Below are 17335 nucleotides of genomic sequence, written 5' to 3'. Positions count from 1 at the left end.
TCCACCAATGTCACTCTAATCAGCTCATTCAAAGTTTCTCATTCAAAACACTGGTTCTACAATATTCAATTTCTGTAAATAAGTTATTCTAAATATGACACACTGACAAATGGAAATTGCAGCATTAACTAAACCAGCTAGTTGGACACAAATTAAAGAGAGAGAAAAAGAGCTCATTTGGTTGTTGCTCTTCCAGGTGCAACGAAACCCGAAGCTTCAGAGTGTCTGGCGGCAGCAGATGGTGGAAGGAGTGAATGGCAAAAAGCAATACGGAAGAATCACTTCCAACATGTACCGTATAGGTTCTCCAAGGAGCTGGTTGGGGGCCGGAAGCTATGAGGCCGATGGAAATATGCTCCAGGTTAGGTAGCAAATGCACTTATTTGAATTCATCCTGATGTATCAGAGGACTGAGACCTGGTAAAAAATTTGAATGAGACATTTTATGTTTAAAAAATGGATAGAGTTGGGAATTCTTATTTCAGAGGTCATCTGTAAATACAAATCTGTTTGTAAGGTTGAAGTGCTTATCAGTCAATGTCCTTTTAAAAACTTCGGCACAGAGGGGATTTTAGCATGCCACCTTTACCTATTTAAAAATATTAAAATTTTAGTTTTTGTCAAAAAGCAATTTGCCAAAGACATTTTGATTATATCTCTGTGAATGAAACGTTTCGAATTAGATTTTGAGTTTTCACGAAAACGTGACAAACTGTAGGAAGGAGGACACATTCTGTCTTTGAAATCGACAGGGGTTTGTTTTTTTACCCGCTGGGATTGACAGATTACATTAATGGGATTACAGTAATCAGATTAAAAAAGTGACTGAATATAATCCTACACACCCACCACAAAAAAACAACATAGTAATCCGACACTTTAAGAGAAAAGTGAGCGAAACAGGGCGACTCGCTGCAAGTCAGAAACATTTTGTTCAGTGATGAAGAATACATTTAATGTTACTGTTTTTATACCAAATTATTTAGAAAACATTAAATCAGATAAAATATCACGCCTGGGGCTTGAATTCTTCAATGAACTAATTGCATACATATGACACAGTCTTATTTGTTTTATTCCTCATGTTTTATTCTTCATAAAATACAATATTTTTAGTCAATTATAGTATTCCTATAAAAATAATGAATCCAAAAAATGACATCAATAACATATTTGCATGTATTGTTAATGTGTTTGCATTGATTTATGGATGTAAACGATGTCTATCAACAGGACACGTTCAGAATATCTGTCTGTCCCCCATGTGAAGTCACGTAACCCCGGGCTGCCCCCTAGCGGACAGCGGCGGCTCTTACAGCATAAGTCCCGGCTGAGAACAGATAAGTTTCGGTTTCCAATCATCAGAAACGATACCGTCCTTTCCCTCCTCCCCTGAACCCAGCACCACGTCTCCTTCGTCGGAGCTGGAAGGAGAAACACGACGTGGTGTGGGGTGGGAGAGAGCGTCGACTCGACGACGACGATGGAGTCCGAAATATTTCAGTTCATCTGCGCCAACCGAGGAGCGGTGAACACCGACGACCTGCTGTACAACGTCTGCCTCGGCAACTCCGCCAGTGTGTCGGAGTTGATTTGCAACCGAGAGAAATTCGCCCTGTGCTGTCTGGACGGGCAGCCGAAGGTGGTGGCCCGGACCCGGCTGAGGCTGTGCATGGCCAGGGACTGTCCGGGGACCTGCCGGGGACTTCACCTGTGTAAAAGCTTCCTCTTCAGCGGAACCTGCCCCTACAGCCTGTCGAAGTAAGTGCTTGTGTGTGTATGTTTTTGTTTAAAGTCGTGGCAGACGGCCTCGCACCGGTCTGTGGCTGGTGCGAGCAGGCCCCGTAACTTCTAGAATCAGCTGTAGTTGTTTTTTAAACGAAAAAAATGAGAGTAAAACTAAAAATAGTCATAATTTTTATCGTACTTCAATGAAAAATGGCGTTGACGAAGCCTTGTTTTTATGTTGTTGTTGTTGAACGGATTGGGTCTGCACTTCATGTGTCCACCTGGTTCAAAGGTCCTGACACGTTCATGCACCCATTGGGGAAATCCTGTCATCTCCACTGAAAGGTGGCGTTCATGGTGCATAAAGTGTGGTGGTTTTCTTAATCGCTACGGGGAACTTCAAAGTCAGGACCGTCTGACGCTGTGGGAAATCAACGCCTTCTAGCGGAGAATTAAATAAGTACACGATTGCTAAGATAATAAAAAAAACAACAACAAGGCTGTCACCTGGATACCAGTCAAGGTTAGCAAACAATGTCACAGCAGGGATGACTTGGCACCAGTGCAGGTGTTTTCAGCACTCTTCATAAGCTAATGTGCTACATTTTTTCTTCCTATAAACAAAAGTTTGACGTCAATCGTTGTATGTAGATGTATAGAAATGGAAAGACCAAGTCAACAGTAAATAAAAAGACTTTCCAAAGACTTAAAACTGTCTTAAATAGCAGTAGTTTGATTCGGCGTGCCTGTCGTTAATACGGCTCCCCAAAAGTGAAGCCAAAACATCTCAATCGCCCCCTGGTGGCTGGCTGGATTATAGGCCATAAACTCCGCCTCCTCCATGTTAGCAGATGGCACACGGGCCAAACTACAAGGTCAAAGCGCACGGCAGATAAAAAATATTTACAAAGATCATTCACTGGGGCTTACTCCCCTCAACGTGCTTGTTGGTAACCGATCCAAACTCTGATGGTGACATTATTCTGTAGTCGTTAAATTGTGCAGTCATTTGTTTTTCATCATTTTTAGTTTCCCAAAAAAATCTTAACTTAAAGATGAACATTTATCACAAGCTGTATACTCTGTCAGCTAGTTCTGACACTCAGTGTGAAATAACCATACAACATTTCCCTACTTTTAAAGTGGAATATCTTTTATAGCCCACAGTTGCGACATAATGGTGACCTTCAGCCTGTAGTGTCGATTGGTCTTGTATGAGTCAGGAGTAAACACACACTTGAAGCTGACTCACGGAACCCACCCCAACCCTTCTCGAGAGCAGCTCTATATTTACAAGCAAACTTGTGACTGGATTGCGCACGTGTGGTTGTTTTGTGACAGGAGAGGATGCAGCTTCTCCCATGAGCTAAACTCTGAGCACAATGGAAGGATACGGAGAGAGCACGGACTGGAGAGTCTGAGCAGGACGGAGCTGTGCACACTGCTGCTGCAGAACAACAACACACTCCTGCCTCAGGTCAGTTGGACAACACACACACAAGGTGATCACAGTGGGTCAGATGTATGGGTACATACTAGGGCTGGGCGATATGGACCAAAAGCCATATCTTGATATTTTTTAGCTGAATGGCGATACTCGATATATATCTCGATATTTGTTTCCGGTAAAGAAATAACAAAAAAGTCATTTCCAAGTCAAATCCAAGTCAAATTAACATGTGCACAATGTCACAATAATCAGCGGCACAATATCAACATGTACATGAAATTGACACAAAAATAAACTTGTTTGATAAATAACAATAAATAATAATATTTAAAAAATGCTCCTTTCTTGCATCACAGAATGCACGGAGCTGTGTAAACAGGGCACAGCGAGGCTGAATGAAGCTTGCAACGTTTGTTTCGGCGCAGAAGGCTGCGAAGGCTTCAAGCTCTGGGTGGCAAGCACAGCGTTTTACACACTCCTCGTACTGCGGTTTATGGCACTGTTGTAAATGGTGGTAGAGATTCGTCATGCTTGAACTTTTAGTTGCAATCTGTTTGCGTGATTCTCTACACATCTGAAACTTGGACCCATCTACAAATGATCGAGCCAGTATTTGTAATAATCTTCACTGCTTTCCTCTCGTTTGTGTCTGTTTCCGTGTTGGTGCTGCATGCAGGACTTTTGTTTGTGTGTGTGAGTGAGTGAGTGGGTAGGGGAGGGGCGGGTATTGGTTTTGCTCAGAGAGGAAGAGGGGCGGGGCCAGGCGAAATTGTGTGTGAAGGACAGACAGGGAGAGGAGAAACAGGCGAACTGGCGGCTCCGCGAAAGAAGCTTATAACATTATTTTAACCCAACATAGATCTCGATACACACGATATTGTCTTATCATATATCGTGTTTGAAAATATATTGATATATTTTCAAACTTGATATATTGCCCAGCCCAAGTACATACATCCTCTGAAAACTTCAGATCTCCAGCAATCATATTTAAGAGTATCAATGCCTGTGCCTTGAGCTGACTTTTGAAGCCCCAGTTTTTTTTCATTTTTATAGTTCATCATCATTAACATGAGTTTGTTGACTTTATCAACGGTCTGGATAACACCTTGTATTTATCGTCGCAAAAGGAGTTGTTCAACTGATATGTACAAGTGTTGTAAATGTCAGACGTGTTTTCTTTTGTTGATTTACTTTATTCCCTCTGCCAGATATGTCATGATTACAACAATGGTAACGGGGAGTTCGGCAGGTGTCAGGATGGCGACAGCTGCCAGAGACTGCACATCTGTGAGGTCTACCTGAAAGGAGACTGCTGCTGCCCCAGGACCCACGGTCTTAATGCTCCGCAGCCACTGAAAATCCTGAGGGAGAAAAACGTGCCTGACAACCTTATTTTCTCCTTGAAGTCTGTGTACGCAAATAAAGAGGCTTTACGGTTGTCTGGCGATGACGGCTCTGCTGCTGCCAGTTTTACCGAAGCGGGCAGAGACGGTGGTCTGAATGCATCACAGACAGAGTGGTACAGAGGGAGAGGTGGTCCCCGGGGCAACAGGGGAGACAGAGGCAGCAGGGGCAACAGAGGCAACAGGGGCAACAGGGGACACCGGGGCAACAGGGGATTTCGAGGAAACAGAGGAAACCAGGGCGGCCCTCAACGACGATCTGGTTCCACTAGTGACATCTTGGCCATCATCGATGACTTGGATCTCTACAGCGAGGACGGGCTTAGCGAAGGCAGCAGTCAGCAGCCACAACTCAACTCTTCCACCTGTTGCTCTGCTGCTGCCAGCGGCACAGATGCAAGCAGCAACGGTTGGGAGAACCTGAATAAAACCTCATCACCTGTCAGAGGAAGAGGTGGTTATTTTGGCAACCGGGGAAACAGGGGCAACCAACCTGTTGACGTCAATGATAAAAACGCAACCAGCGATGATGGAGCGAACAGAAGACCAAGACAAAGGGCTTTTCGTGGTAAACTTTGTCAGCTGCAAAAGCTTTGATGGGAGGATAAATTAAAACTGTTGTGTTTAAAAAGTGTATTTCTTGTTTGTGTCCTTTAGAGAAAACCGAGATATGTCTGTTTTTCATCAAAGGCAACTGTATACACGAGGGTGAGTGATCAATGATAAAACATAGAGCATCATCACATTTGAGTGGGATCATTTTGGTTTGATCAGGTGTCACTGATGCTGTTCTTTTGCCCTCAGACAAGTGTTTCAAAGCTCATGACAAGATGCCGTACAGGTGGGAGGTCAGAGAGGGGCATCAGTGGACCGCCATGACCAACAATGAGACGATTGAGAAGGACTACTGTGACCCCAAAAACACATACAGGTACTCTCCGCTGACATCCAGTGGGATTGTTGAGTAGTTCTGAAACTCTGGAAGATGCTATACACTTACTTACTCCCAGTGACCGACAGTAAAACCCAATCCTCCAGTTTAGCCTGCCGGCCACAGCACCTTTAAAGTTGACATATTATACTAAAACCACTTTTTCAGCCTTTTTGCACATATTTTTGGGTATGTGGGGTGCCCACCGGCCCACAAAACGTGAAAAAGAAACACAAAGTCGTTATTTAGTGGATTGGCTTGACCTTTCAGACGGGCTCTGAACGAGCTGTTCACAACCCGAGTGTCCTATTACAAAACATGAAGCTGCTCCTGGGGTAGCCACGCCCCCCAACCTGAGAATCTCCATCCTTGAACTCAGAGAGACCGGAGCGCATCTACGCCATTGTTTTCTCTCGACAAGCGACTGACGGGCCGCTAGCACAATGCCAAAAAGAGTTAGTAACGTTTGCCTGTTGTTGGCTGTACAGACCAACATAAACCTGTACATGGACTCCCAGCATCAGAGAACACAAGAGCAGGTGGATGACTTCATTTTTGATGGAAATGTTCCAGCCACAGTCAGTGAAAGCTGCGAGTGTGTGGAACCACTTTGTGTCGGACTGTTCTTCAAGCCTGGGCCGGTGCAACACTGGACTGGAAGAAAAACTTTTTTTGCAAGATGGAGCAATTCCAACTGTCCGTGGCGAAGCTACAGAGGAGAGACATGTAAGTTTTTTAAGACTTCGCCCTGTGTGTGTCCTCATAGTGTTCTGCCTTGTTTATTTAGCTGCGGTAGCATAAGCTAACGCTCAGGTAAACTATACATATGTTATTAATATTACCGGCATCAGTGGGCTTTAGCGGGGGTGACTCTGGCTTAGGCCACCAGGAATGTGCTCCACGTCGTTTAATGCGATGTGTTTGAGATGTAAGATTTAAGACCGTTTGTGCCTCTTGTGTCTGCATTGTTAGTTTAGCCGCGTTAGTCTAAGCTAGCCCTGTCCTCCGATGTAAACATTACGTCTGTCACCGAAGTTACAGGCTTCAGTTACTTGCCGTCGCCGGAGCAGCCACAATAACGTTGATTGGTTAGATGACGTAAGATCGAAGCATGTGTCTTTTATGAGCACTCTTCAGTAACTGTGTTTGCTGGGTAGCTACCGGAGTTAGCACCACAGCTACCGTGTTAATTTCTCTTGTGGGCTCCGGTACATTATATGTATATTATATGAATTCAATTTTTTATTTTTAATAAAAAATCCTTATCTTTATTTGTTTTTCATATTGCTGGAGCTGCAAGAGTTATCAACAAAATGTTTTTGTACAATGACAATAAAGCCTATGATGGGGGAGATGCAGCTTAGAATATATAGTGATTGTTGTCATTAGATGCAATTTTTTATTGTTTTATTTCCCCTTGTATTTCAGAGTACATCACACCAATCGGCAACACCCATGTTCCACAGTTTAAAGAACCATGTATATTGGAGTGCAACCTCGTCAACCTCAGGGCCTGAGAAGGTGGCCAAGTGGACTTCACTGTTAAACAACATTCAAAACATCCATGGGCATGAGGACCCCCTCTACCCCAAAGACAAAGAAGGGTGAAGCCACCACAAAACATGTTAAAACAGAACCCACATTCAGTAAGTTGTAAAACACTACTCCTGGCGGATCCGGAGGATGACGCAATGATGACCCTGTTGTGGCGTCCCACAGCACCAACTGCGAGAAAAACAATGATGCATTATTGCAGTTGCAAATTGCCTCTACTGCTATATCATGTTATATGTGTGTATATTACTGGTTTCCTTACATTTGCAAAAAATAAAGATATTTTGAAGATAATTATTTTTCTCATTTCTTCATTTGTTCTGTGGATCCTTTCATATATTGAAAACTGTTTTTACTTTATTTTATGCAGTTGTATCTCATAACATCTATTAATTAGAAACTCTGCACCGCAGAGGTCCGTAGTCCATTCTGTAGATGTTGTAGATGTTCTGCATGGCGTATAAGTTGAGGCAATTCGGCTCAAGGCCTGCAGCTGAGAGGAATGGGGACCTGAATCATTCCTCTGAGAACCTAATATTGAAAAAAGGATAAGTTTTACAAGATTTAATAGAGCAAATAATGATTGAGGCAGCCGGCCTGCATTAGACAAATATTGATCCAAGACGTAATGTGTATATCACTGTAAAACGGGTAAATACAAATTTGGTTAATAAAAAATAAATCTGCTCAACTTTTAGTTCAATTGATTTAGTCACTTATCAAAACAAACCAGATAACAAGCTATATTTTTTAGAACAATAACTTTTTATTTCCCAACATAGGCAACGTTAGTCTGATTCAATAAAAAGATTTGTGCGTCGAGCCATGCTCCCGTCTCTCTCTGCCTGTCGCAGATGATGCAGTGTCCACGCGTTTCCCTGACTACGGTGACATGCACTCCAGTCAGTCAAGTCATTTAGAGGAAGTCCACAGTAACAATGTGACTTACCACTCTGACCGTCCTGCTCCAGTCTCGGTTGAAAAGCGTCAAGACTACCGGCTTGTCCTTCCTCTCTGTCGGTGTCAGACTCAGGATTAAACTGGTACGGTTGAAAATTCGCCATTGTTGCTTAGCTTAGCAATGTCTGTGTTTTTAGATTCTCCGTGAGCCGGCCGGCTCGGAACGTCCGTGTCTTGGGAAGAGGCGTGACATTTCGTACATGCCCTGAATGCGGTTGACCAATCACAGCAGACTGGGACAACTGGCCAATCAGATGCGTCTGAGCTTTTTTTTGCGGGGGTCTAGAGTAAATCCGAGCATGACAGGCAGAGGGTGAAAAGAGCCGCTGGAGGAACGGACAGTATGAGAACACTGAAGACTTTTCTGAACATTGTGGCATGTAAACCTTTTCATATGGTGACTCTTTAAAAGTATGAACCTGAATATGAGCATAATATGAGCCCTTTAAATAGGTTCCTATTTTTCCCATAATGCAACAGTATAGCATATTTCATAAAAATCATGTCTGCCTTCTAAATGCCCACTGTTTTCAGATCAAAGGTTTAAGGTCTGACATCAACAGAGAACATTACACATCTGTATTTACTTTTTATCGTGTAAATTGAACTTGATGTGAAAAAAATCTGGGGTCAATAAAACTAACATCAAATAAAAGATTTTCCCTCTTTTATATTTCCATATGTTGATGTATATCAGTGAGATATTTAATAGAGTGCGATTGTTGAAATAAATATGTAAATAGTTTAAATTCAATTTCTTTCTTGCAAATGGATAATTTGAACATTGATGTAACGTATATGTGTGTGACCCAGTAGATCATGAATTGTGTGATTTATCTTCTCCCTTTGTCAGTGGTTGCAACCCGCCTGTTCATTTTGACATGATGACCTGTGGGCTGAACAATGTACGGCGACTCTCTACCTGTAGCTCTTTGGTTGAGCCGTCCTTCATCCTCACCACCGAGTGGGTCTGGTACTGGGAGGATGAGTTCGGAAACTGGAAACCGTACGCTTCAGCCGTGAGTAACTGGACTCAGACCCCACACAATATATAATCCATTTCAAGTGCTGTAATCTGTCGGCAGCACTTCAGCAAAATACAACAAATTCCAGGATGGTCAGAACTTTGCTTCTGCATTTCCTCTGTCCTGTTTAAGTTGTGCAAAGAGATGCTTTTTATAGAAACAAGGAATCAATAACCATTTGTAATATGAAAGGGGACACTTACAGTAGGGATGTTTCGATCAAATTTCTTTTGCCCCTGATTCAGATCGGAGTCATTTAATATTGAGTATCTGGCGATACCAAGTCCCGGTCTGATAATTGTAGTTTTTCTAGATAATACATTTGATCAGTGCACACTACAAGCAAATCAAAGTTTTTATAATCAATCCAATGTATATGCTTGACAATTTTATATCTCTGAAATGCATTAAGAAAAAACAATGCCTGGAGCCAAGCTTTTCCTTTAAAAAAATAAATAAATAAATATATATATATATATATATATATATATATATGTTTATGGTTCTTATCACAATTCCACCTAGTGCAGCATTGGTTCCCATTTGTTTTTGTTGTTTTTTAAGAAAAATCTATCTTGTGCTTTGAGTCTATATTACCCTGAAGCAATTGTATATTCATTCATTTTCTTTTTTCTTATTTACCTCGTGAATCATATATACCGCTGCTGTCCACAGAAAAGCCTATGATACGTGTTGTTTATGCTCTATTTACATATGTGAGGGCATTAGAGTAGTGGATGAATCAATGCACCTCTCTTTACTCAAACTCTTGACATTCCCCCAAAACATTCTTGATGCTCCTGCCCCAAGAGGGAGGTTAGAACATCTGTGATAGGATTGGGACTGGAGACAAGTGACCAATCAATGGAGGGAGCCCTTCAGTCACGGTTTCAGCCCTGCATGCACGGAGCAAAAACGCTCGCTCACGAGTATGTTTTACGCTCACGGGCACATTCCTAATTGTGGCGTGTTAGCAAACTGTGGAGCAGCATGAAGAAAAGCAGGCCCAAAGCTCCAGTGAAGATATCCTCACTGACAACATGCCTCTCCAACGAGAGCTAGTGGAGCTGATCTGGGTTACAAAAGCTCACTTTACCTTCGTCTATGACATTTTGCAGGTGCACCACAAAACTAAGTGCCGCTGTGGTGACAGCTCATTTTAAGCTCACTCTAAATCTATAGTGTGAGCCGAGTCTTCTGATGCACTTCTCAGTAATCTGAGCTACACTTGTTGCGGTCCATGTGGACTCTGACAGTTGTCATGGCACGAGAAGCAGCGTCAGACAAAAACACAAATCGCACCGGGGCTGAACTTCGCACTTCTTCCTTCCCACTTACGATTTACTAAAACTCGCGCTGAACTGACAAACAACGTGTGTTTACATAAGCCTGAATTCTTCATATTGTTTTTTTTGTCCGTCATATGAATATAGTACACATTTCTTCTTTCCCCGCTATATTCTGTTAATTGAGCCGCTTCCCATACAGCTCACCGAGTTTGAATCCTCTCCTTTATGGATCGTTATCCACACAAACAAATCAAAAGAGGCAGAGATGAGTGTGCAGGCTATGTGGCAACATCTCTGAGGTAAGAGATTAGCTGCAGCAGAGATTGTAGCCAGATTCCATACTTTTGAATTTGTCCTGCTCATGTTGGACTGTTGAAAAAATGTGGCTGAACTACTTCCACTGAGATTTAAGTTTTGTACTCCAGATTTACCCCATCCTGAAAAAACATGACTTAAAATTTTAGATGTTAGACTTTCTCAACAGTACAATAAAATACATTCAGTTTCTCCTAGAAGTCCAAAATCTGCAAATCTAAAGAACCGATCCTGGAATAAGTGTCATAGCTTTTTGTTTATTTTAATTGCTTAGAGCCAACACATGCTCTAAGCGGTTGATCAAACACAGAATAGTGGACCAACTGACCAATCAGAGCAGACTGGGCTTTGGCCAAGAGCGGAGCGTTTCACGTAAGACTCTTCTAGTAGACCTCCAGATTAAAACTGTAAACTACAAAAGGTCAAAATATGGCTGCTTTAACACTCTAACACATTAACAGAAGGCGAGATTGTGACCTTATTTCATATTTGGTCAGATACTGAATTGGTGATACTGCTCTTGGTGTCTGTAAAACAGGCCATGCCTCTATGTACACCCTGTTGGTGTTTCTATTTAGCAGTGAAGTTTTCTGTCTATTTAAATGATGTGATTCTGTGGCCTGTAATAGTATTTCTGAGTTATGTTACAGTATTTTCTTCTCGGTACAGTTGTGTGCATTTTACTTCCTAGATTTGTGTTATTTATGCCCGTCTTGTATACCAAGTGCTTGTTGATTAGTGGAGTAACCGTCATATGTTCATTTTTGATAATCATTAATTGAAATCCTATGACAATCCCCATTGATGCGAGGATGAAAGGCACACACTCCTGTGATGTGGCACTCATACTCCTGTGATCTGTCACATATAACAGGTAGTGAATCCTCTCAGAATCCCATTCTTTGAATTATAGGAAAAACACAGACACGTACGTACAGAAACTCTGATGGACTTTTAATTCGGCATGCTGAACTGCATTGAGTCTAAACTCTAGACCTGGACTCTGCATCCCTCCCTTGTCTGCACTCTCACATGAGCACAAATTTAGTGTCTGATCCGACACCCTGAAGCGATCTTTGCTACGCCTATTGATCAACAATACGTACTATCACACAATTTTGGGCCGGATTCAAGCAACTGCTCCAGCCCAACATGTTCAGGCCAGATGAGAGAGAGCCAGAGCGAGGTGTGGACCGTCCACGCCGTAGCAGGCACATGCCATCATATCTTCAGGACTATGAGGTCAGTTACCCTACTAGCCACTGCAATCGTGTTGATGAGCAGGCCAGACAGGTTAATTCTGCTGATGTTTTCAGAAGTTTTCCTAGAATGAGAGGAAAATGACCTGCGACAAGATATGCAACGCCTCACAGAGATAATCTCTAGCTCTCCTGTACTAGCTTCATCTGTCATGCCACCGCCCAGACGCCACAAGGATGATGCAGAGTTCACACAAGGTGATTTTAAGCTTGCCGCAAATCATAGGAAAATCGGCGTGAAATCGAGACTCGCAAATAGGCACTCAATCGCTTTGTGTGAACTACTAACGACGAGAATCGAAGCGACTCACCGATGCACCCAAAATCCTGTAGTGTGAGCTGTGTAGTGACTGCGTCAACCACGAAACCCGGGGGAGGAACTGTAGCACAATAACATTCATCACCCATATGCTCTGCATTTTCCTTTTCAATTTGGCAAACTACTTCCTGTTTCTGACCTTTCAACATAAAAGTATTCTGCAATGTATTGAACACCACCACAGTTCCAAGTATCAAACTATTCCTGTTTTGCATTTGCATTGCATAATTTCCCTCGTTACTTCTCGCGTGTGTTTTCGACCAGAGACACTCTTGAGGATTTATCCTGGTGAAGGATTGTCTAGTGTGTGACCCCCCGTCGTTGATGAGTCACATAACGTGAACAGCACAACGACTGAAAGTCTCGCAATTACAAGACAGAAAGTTGTGTAGTATGAGCAGTACAGCGATCTTACGACTTTGAAAATCGTGTAGCGTGTCCGAGGCATTAGTGGTCAATCAGGACCCACGTCGGTGTGAAAATGCTTCACAAGTGCCATTTAGTTATGAGTCTTTACAACCACAAGGCAGACAGCCACAATTAAGGAGCTGATTTACTGTCTGGAGGGAGCAGGGTTACCCAGTCAGGATGCAGCGCTTTCAGCAGCTACTTCAGGTGAATCATCCCCTTGCTGCAATGACACCTTTTCTTAAACACCAAATAGAAAAGTCCCCTCCATCTCGAGGGGTCCAGTGCAGTGGAACACATGTACCAACAAGAAGACAGGGAGTGCCCTTCACTTGGTGGTGTTCCCCATCAGCCTACGCTATGGATTTCATGATGGGGCTGCCTACAGTCAGCCTGGGAGCAACAAGGAGCAACACACATGCTACAAACTATCCCTGTGGCATTTAGGCAGTCATTCCCAGCTGATACAAACAGGGCAAAGGAAATAACTGCAGCGATTGGTACATTTATAGCCGTGGATTCCTGCTTTGTACAGCAAAACAAAATCCAAACAGAGAGCCAACTGTTCGAAGCACCCGCTGTTTCTCTGACTGCAGACGGCTGGACGTCAAGGGCTACACAGAGCTGACTGACTGTAACAGCACATTACCTTACCGCTCAGCGTTACTTGGCTTAGCCTGGAACGCCTTTCCCTAGTAAGAGGGTATATTCCACTGGATTGTTTTGGACAGCGATTGTTGCCACACCTATTGATCCACAATGCACACTATCACTTAGTGCCCACCTTTAAAAATATGGTGATTGTATGGAACTTCTGTGCTGTCGGGTTGAAGATGTCTGTGTGAATCATCCACCTCCATTAAAATATATGAATCATGTTTGTCAAATTTATTCAGCAATATTATAGATTCTATTCCACATTGAGCTCCCTTGTATCATGTGTTTGTTTGTTCGTATGTTACTGTGTTTTGTGTCCAACACCACCCCCTCCTAAAAGAATTGGAATATATTTTTATGATCAAAATTTCTTGATAGTTCTACACTAGAAGTACAAACAACAACAAGAAACTAATAACAAATCATCAGGGTCAGTTGTTTTAATTGTTTCTGTCAGCAATGATCTCTGCATAACAAACCAAGTGGCTCATGATTGGTCCTCTACCAAATTAGATATTTTGTGTGTTGAACACAGACTGATTCATCTTGGTTTCAGACTGGTGGCCTCGGAGGAGCAGACACCGACAGCGCCATGCTGGAGGAGAAGTTTCTCGCCAACGATAAAGACGTGGTGGAGTTTACTGCTGGTTCGCAGTCATATTCACTCAGTTTCCAGGGTAAACAAAGATTATGCAAATGAGCTCCATGTTTATAGTTATGAAATATTAAAATGATGTCCTTAATTTATTGTTTAACTCAGACATGATACAAACAAATACGCAGTATGGCACCAAGAGGCTTGTGAAGAGACGGCCCCAGTTTGTCTCTGAAGCGGATGTCCGAACCAAGAAAGTGAGGTACGTAATCCCGGATGTAGTATGTTGGTCTTTTTCATCCATACGGACTCTAAAATAAAAGGAACACTAGTATATGTTTTCTTTGTATCTACAGAAAGCCTCTGGGTGCTGCAAATTTTTTGGCTATACCCAAACACTGGGACAAGACACAAATTCCTGCAACAGGATGTAAGGTATTGTGAATACTCACACATCATTAATATAATATTTTATCTATCGTATAATTGGAACAGTAGAAAATAAAACTAGAATCTTTGGGAGCCAGTCACAGGTTAGATTCCCCGTGTAGATTTTTTTGAATCAGGATCTTTTTAAATGGATTCTTTGCTATGTGCTTTTTGTTTGTGAAGCGGGTCTCCCTCCAGAACTCCTCAGATGAATTCAAGGAGGTTGAAGCTCTCTTCTGTAAAACCGTGAGAGGCTTTGACGTAGTCAAAATCGAGAGGATTCAGAACAAAGCACTGTGGGAAATCTTTCAGTGGTGCGTATGTGAGTTAGGTCTTGAAAGTCAAATCAATGAGACACTTGCCTGTCTGATCCATTGTGATCTTAAGTTCTATGTTGCCATGGTACCTGTTCCACACTGCAAATTCAGTCTGATTTAATGTTTCTTGTGTTTTGATCCTAAATGAAGGCAGAAGACTCAGATGAAGAACAGAAATGGTGGTCGCAACGTGACAGAAAAAAAGCTCTTTCATGGCACTGACTCCAAACATGTAGAAGCCATCTGCCTCACCAACTTTGATTGGAGAATCTGTGGAACTCATGGAACCGCTTATGGCAAAGGTGCGATGGAGAAATAGCATTGTTCTAGTAAAACACATTGTATGGAGTTTTTTATTTCTGTTTGTCGTCACACAGTCTCCTCATCTTATTCCGAGCTGCAGTAAAAGCCTCTGGTTTAAATACTCTTTATTGAATTCAAATGAAGCCATATTATTAATGAGCCCATGTATTTATTTACTGTGATAAACTCTCCCTCTTTTTATTAGAAGCTCTACTTTAAAAACCATTTGTTATTTTTGTCATGTAATGGCAATATATCTTTGGTTTTAAACATGTCGGGCACTGAGAAGTTATGACTGAGAAAGAAAACAGATTGTTTACTTTTTTCTCACAGTATATAGACTGAACAAATAATTGCTTAAAGAAGAAAACATTTTGCAGCCGTAATCATTAGTTGGATGAGTAGCCTCCGCGTCTTTCACAAACAATATGACATGTTTTCCCACAGTAATCCAGAAATCTGCCTCCTCTTTCTGCATGCCAACACAGGTAGCTACTTTGCCCTCGACGCCAAATACTCCCACTCCTACACAGGTGACTCTGACGTCAGATCCATGTTCATGTCGCGGGTGCTGGTGGGACACTTCACCAGAGGTTCCTCCGACTACCGCCGACCTCCTTCAAAGGACGGTGGGGACGTCAACTTCTATGACAGCTGCGTAGATGACATCACAGACCCGTCTATCTTTGTTGTATTTGAAAAGCCCCAAATCTACCCTGAGTACCTTCTGCAGTACAAGGCCTCAGGCCTGCTCTTTGACGACGCCACAGCGGCACTGGCGCTGGCACCGGTACCGGCTGCCAAGCCACACCCCCAGATCGCGTCATTTTATAATTCCACGACAGCCACATACCTCCCCAGCACATCTGTTCAGCCCACCACAGCCTCATACCTCCCCAGCACATCTGTTCAGTCCAACAGAGCCTCACACCAACCCAGCACATCTGTTCAGCCCAACAGAGCCCCACACCAACCCAGCACATCTGTTCAGCCCAACAGAGCCCCACACCAACCCAGCACATCTGTTCAGCCCAACAGAGCCCCACACCAACCCAGCACTTTGTATTACCAACCCAGCACAGGCTCTTACCAGTACAAACCCACAACAGTTAAAAAACCCACACAGTCTTCTTCACCTTCCTCAGAAAAGAAATCGTCTGATTCCTGTGTCATTGTTTAGGAGCAGAGGTGAAGTGAGGCCAGGTGGGAAATAACTTTGTTAGACATTTTGAAGGAGCTTGATGGAGCTCACGCAGAATGCTTTGGATTATTTGGCGACTAGATTTAATATAGTGATGAACATTAAATTGTGTAAAGAGGCTTTCATGCCGTACCTGGTAGGGTAATGTAAAGCCGGTATTTACTGCATGCGGAAAACCAAATAACACTCATTATTAACCACACAGATAAAACTGTCTTGGGGAAAACACTAATGAGAAGTAGCGTAAGGGTTCACAGTAGCCAGGACGTTACCATCGAAATGTAACATATTTTAACCACATTATCTGAAAATCTAATTGTTTAATGCAAATATTTAAAGTTAGTTCATTGGGGTTAAGAAGCAGGTGGTGCTAATAGCTCCGCCAGGTGCCATTTATCCTTCATGGAGGAATACGACAGCGAGATGGTGTAATTAAAAACGTACCAAAAAAAAAAGATCTTGAAAATAAGATGGGGGTGCAAAAAAAGTTTTCATGTGAGGCAGGTAAAAGTCTCCCCATGGCTCCACGCCATTTTTCGGGTTGGTCGTAATTAAAGTACTTTTGTGTGTTTTTTTCCTTACTACAATAATGTGTCCAACTTTGCTACGTGTCAAGACGTTTTTTGCAATATTTCTTCTTTTGTTTTTCCTTAATTTCTCGATTTTCCACTCATACATGTGAAACAGTCCTCCTCATGCAGGCGAGTGCGTTACTGACAAATTTGCTCAAGAGATTTTATACATCACAATCCCATTTAAATACAAATATTTAGTTAGTATTGCGTGAAGAGATGCTACTGGATATCTCCCCAACCAGTAGAGGGAGACAATAACTTGTCCACATCCCAAAAAATGTATGGCTACATTAATGTCAATGGTTTGGTTTTCACACAATGTTAAGGGTGTTCGCGTATTATATATAATACACAGGATTTTGTGTAGTCATTTGCTTAACGTTGTCATTCCTCTGAAAATACTGACTTTGTCCAGATTGTTGTGCTCTCCGCACTTTTGATTTTTTTTTGTGCATTGAAAATAAATGTAAAATTAATTTCATCTGCACACTGGTTCACATTATATGATAGTGTTGATAACTTGTGTCTCTCTCTCTCTCTCTCTCTCTCTCTCTTTCTCTCTTTCTCTCTTTCTTTCTCTCTCCCCCTCCCCCTCCCATAAGTGAATTGAAAAT

The 17335-nt window shown here is 42.4% G+C and overlaps 1 protein-coding gene and 1 long non-coding RNA gene across 4 annotated transcripts; both read left to right on the top strand.

Annotated features, from left to right (window-relative positions):
- Positions 1 to 1127: 1127 nt before the first annotated feature.
- Positions 1128 to 17202, top strand: si:ch73-252i11.1 (uncharacterized protein LOC553517 homolog). Of its 3 annotated transcripts, XM_035611042.2 has the most exons (13): positions 1128 to 1761; positions 3070 to 3205; positions 4390 to 5152; positions 5242 to 5292; positions 5389 to 5515; positions 8883 to 9048; positions 13837 to 13978; positions 14062 to 14158; positions 14253 to 14331; positions 14509 to 14639; positions 14793 to 14944; positions 15434 to 15965; positions 16005 to 17202. In XM_035611042.2, exons 1-13 carry the CDS (start codon positions 1484 to 1486, stop codon positions 16123 to 16125), a joined length of 2775 nt encoding a protein of 924 aa, XP_035466935.1. In that variant the 5' UTR covers positions 1128 to 1483; the 3' UTR covers positions 16126 to 17202. The 3 variants fall into 3 exon arrangements, with proteins under 3 accessions (XP_035466935.1, XP_035466924.1, XP_035466930.1); XM_035611031.2 differs by having other exon boundaries at positions 1134 to 1761; positions 15434 to 17202; XM_035611037.2 differs by having other exon boundaries at positions 1141 to 1761; positions 13858 to 13978; positions 15434 to 17202.
- Positions 5522 to 7363, top strand: LOC124850879. The gene is made up of 2 exons (XR_007031963.1): positions 5522 to 6241; positions 6944 to 7363. It is a non-coding gene; the product is annotated as an uncharacterized LOC124850879 (long non-coding RNA).
- Positions 17203 to 17335: the final 133 nt, after the last annotated feature.

Source organism: Scophthalmus maximus, chromosome 12, assembly GCF_022379125.1.
Source record: "Scophthalmus maximus strain ysfricsl-2021 chromosome 12, ASM2237912v1, whole genome shotgun sequence".
Lineage (NCBI taxonomy): Eukaryota > Metazoa > Chordata > Actinopteri > Pleuronectiformes > Scophthalmidae > Scophthalmus > Scophthalmus maximus.
The sequence above is the reverse complement of the archived record's forward strand: the minus strand, read 5'-3'. Positions and strand labels throughout refer to the sequence as shown.

Coding starts and splice junctions, on each gene's coding strand:
- si:ch73-252i11.1 (XM_035611031.2), top strand. CDS start 1,484: ATGGAGTCCGAAATATTTCAGTTCATCTGCGCCAACCGAGGAGCGGTG. Junction 13,979..14,061: donor ATATTCACTCAGTTTCCAGG/GTAAACAAAGAT, acceptor TGTTTAACTCAG/ACATGATACAAACAAATACG. Junction 14,945..15,433: donor TGGAACCGCTTATGGCAAAG/GTGCGATGGAGA, acceptor ATGCCAACACAG/GTAGCTACTTTGCCCTCGAC.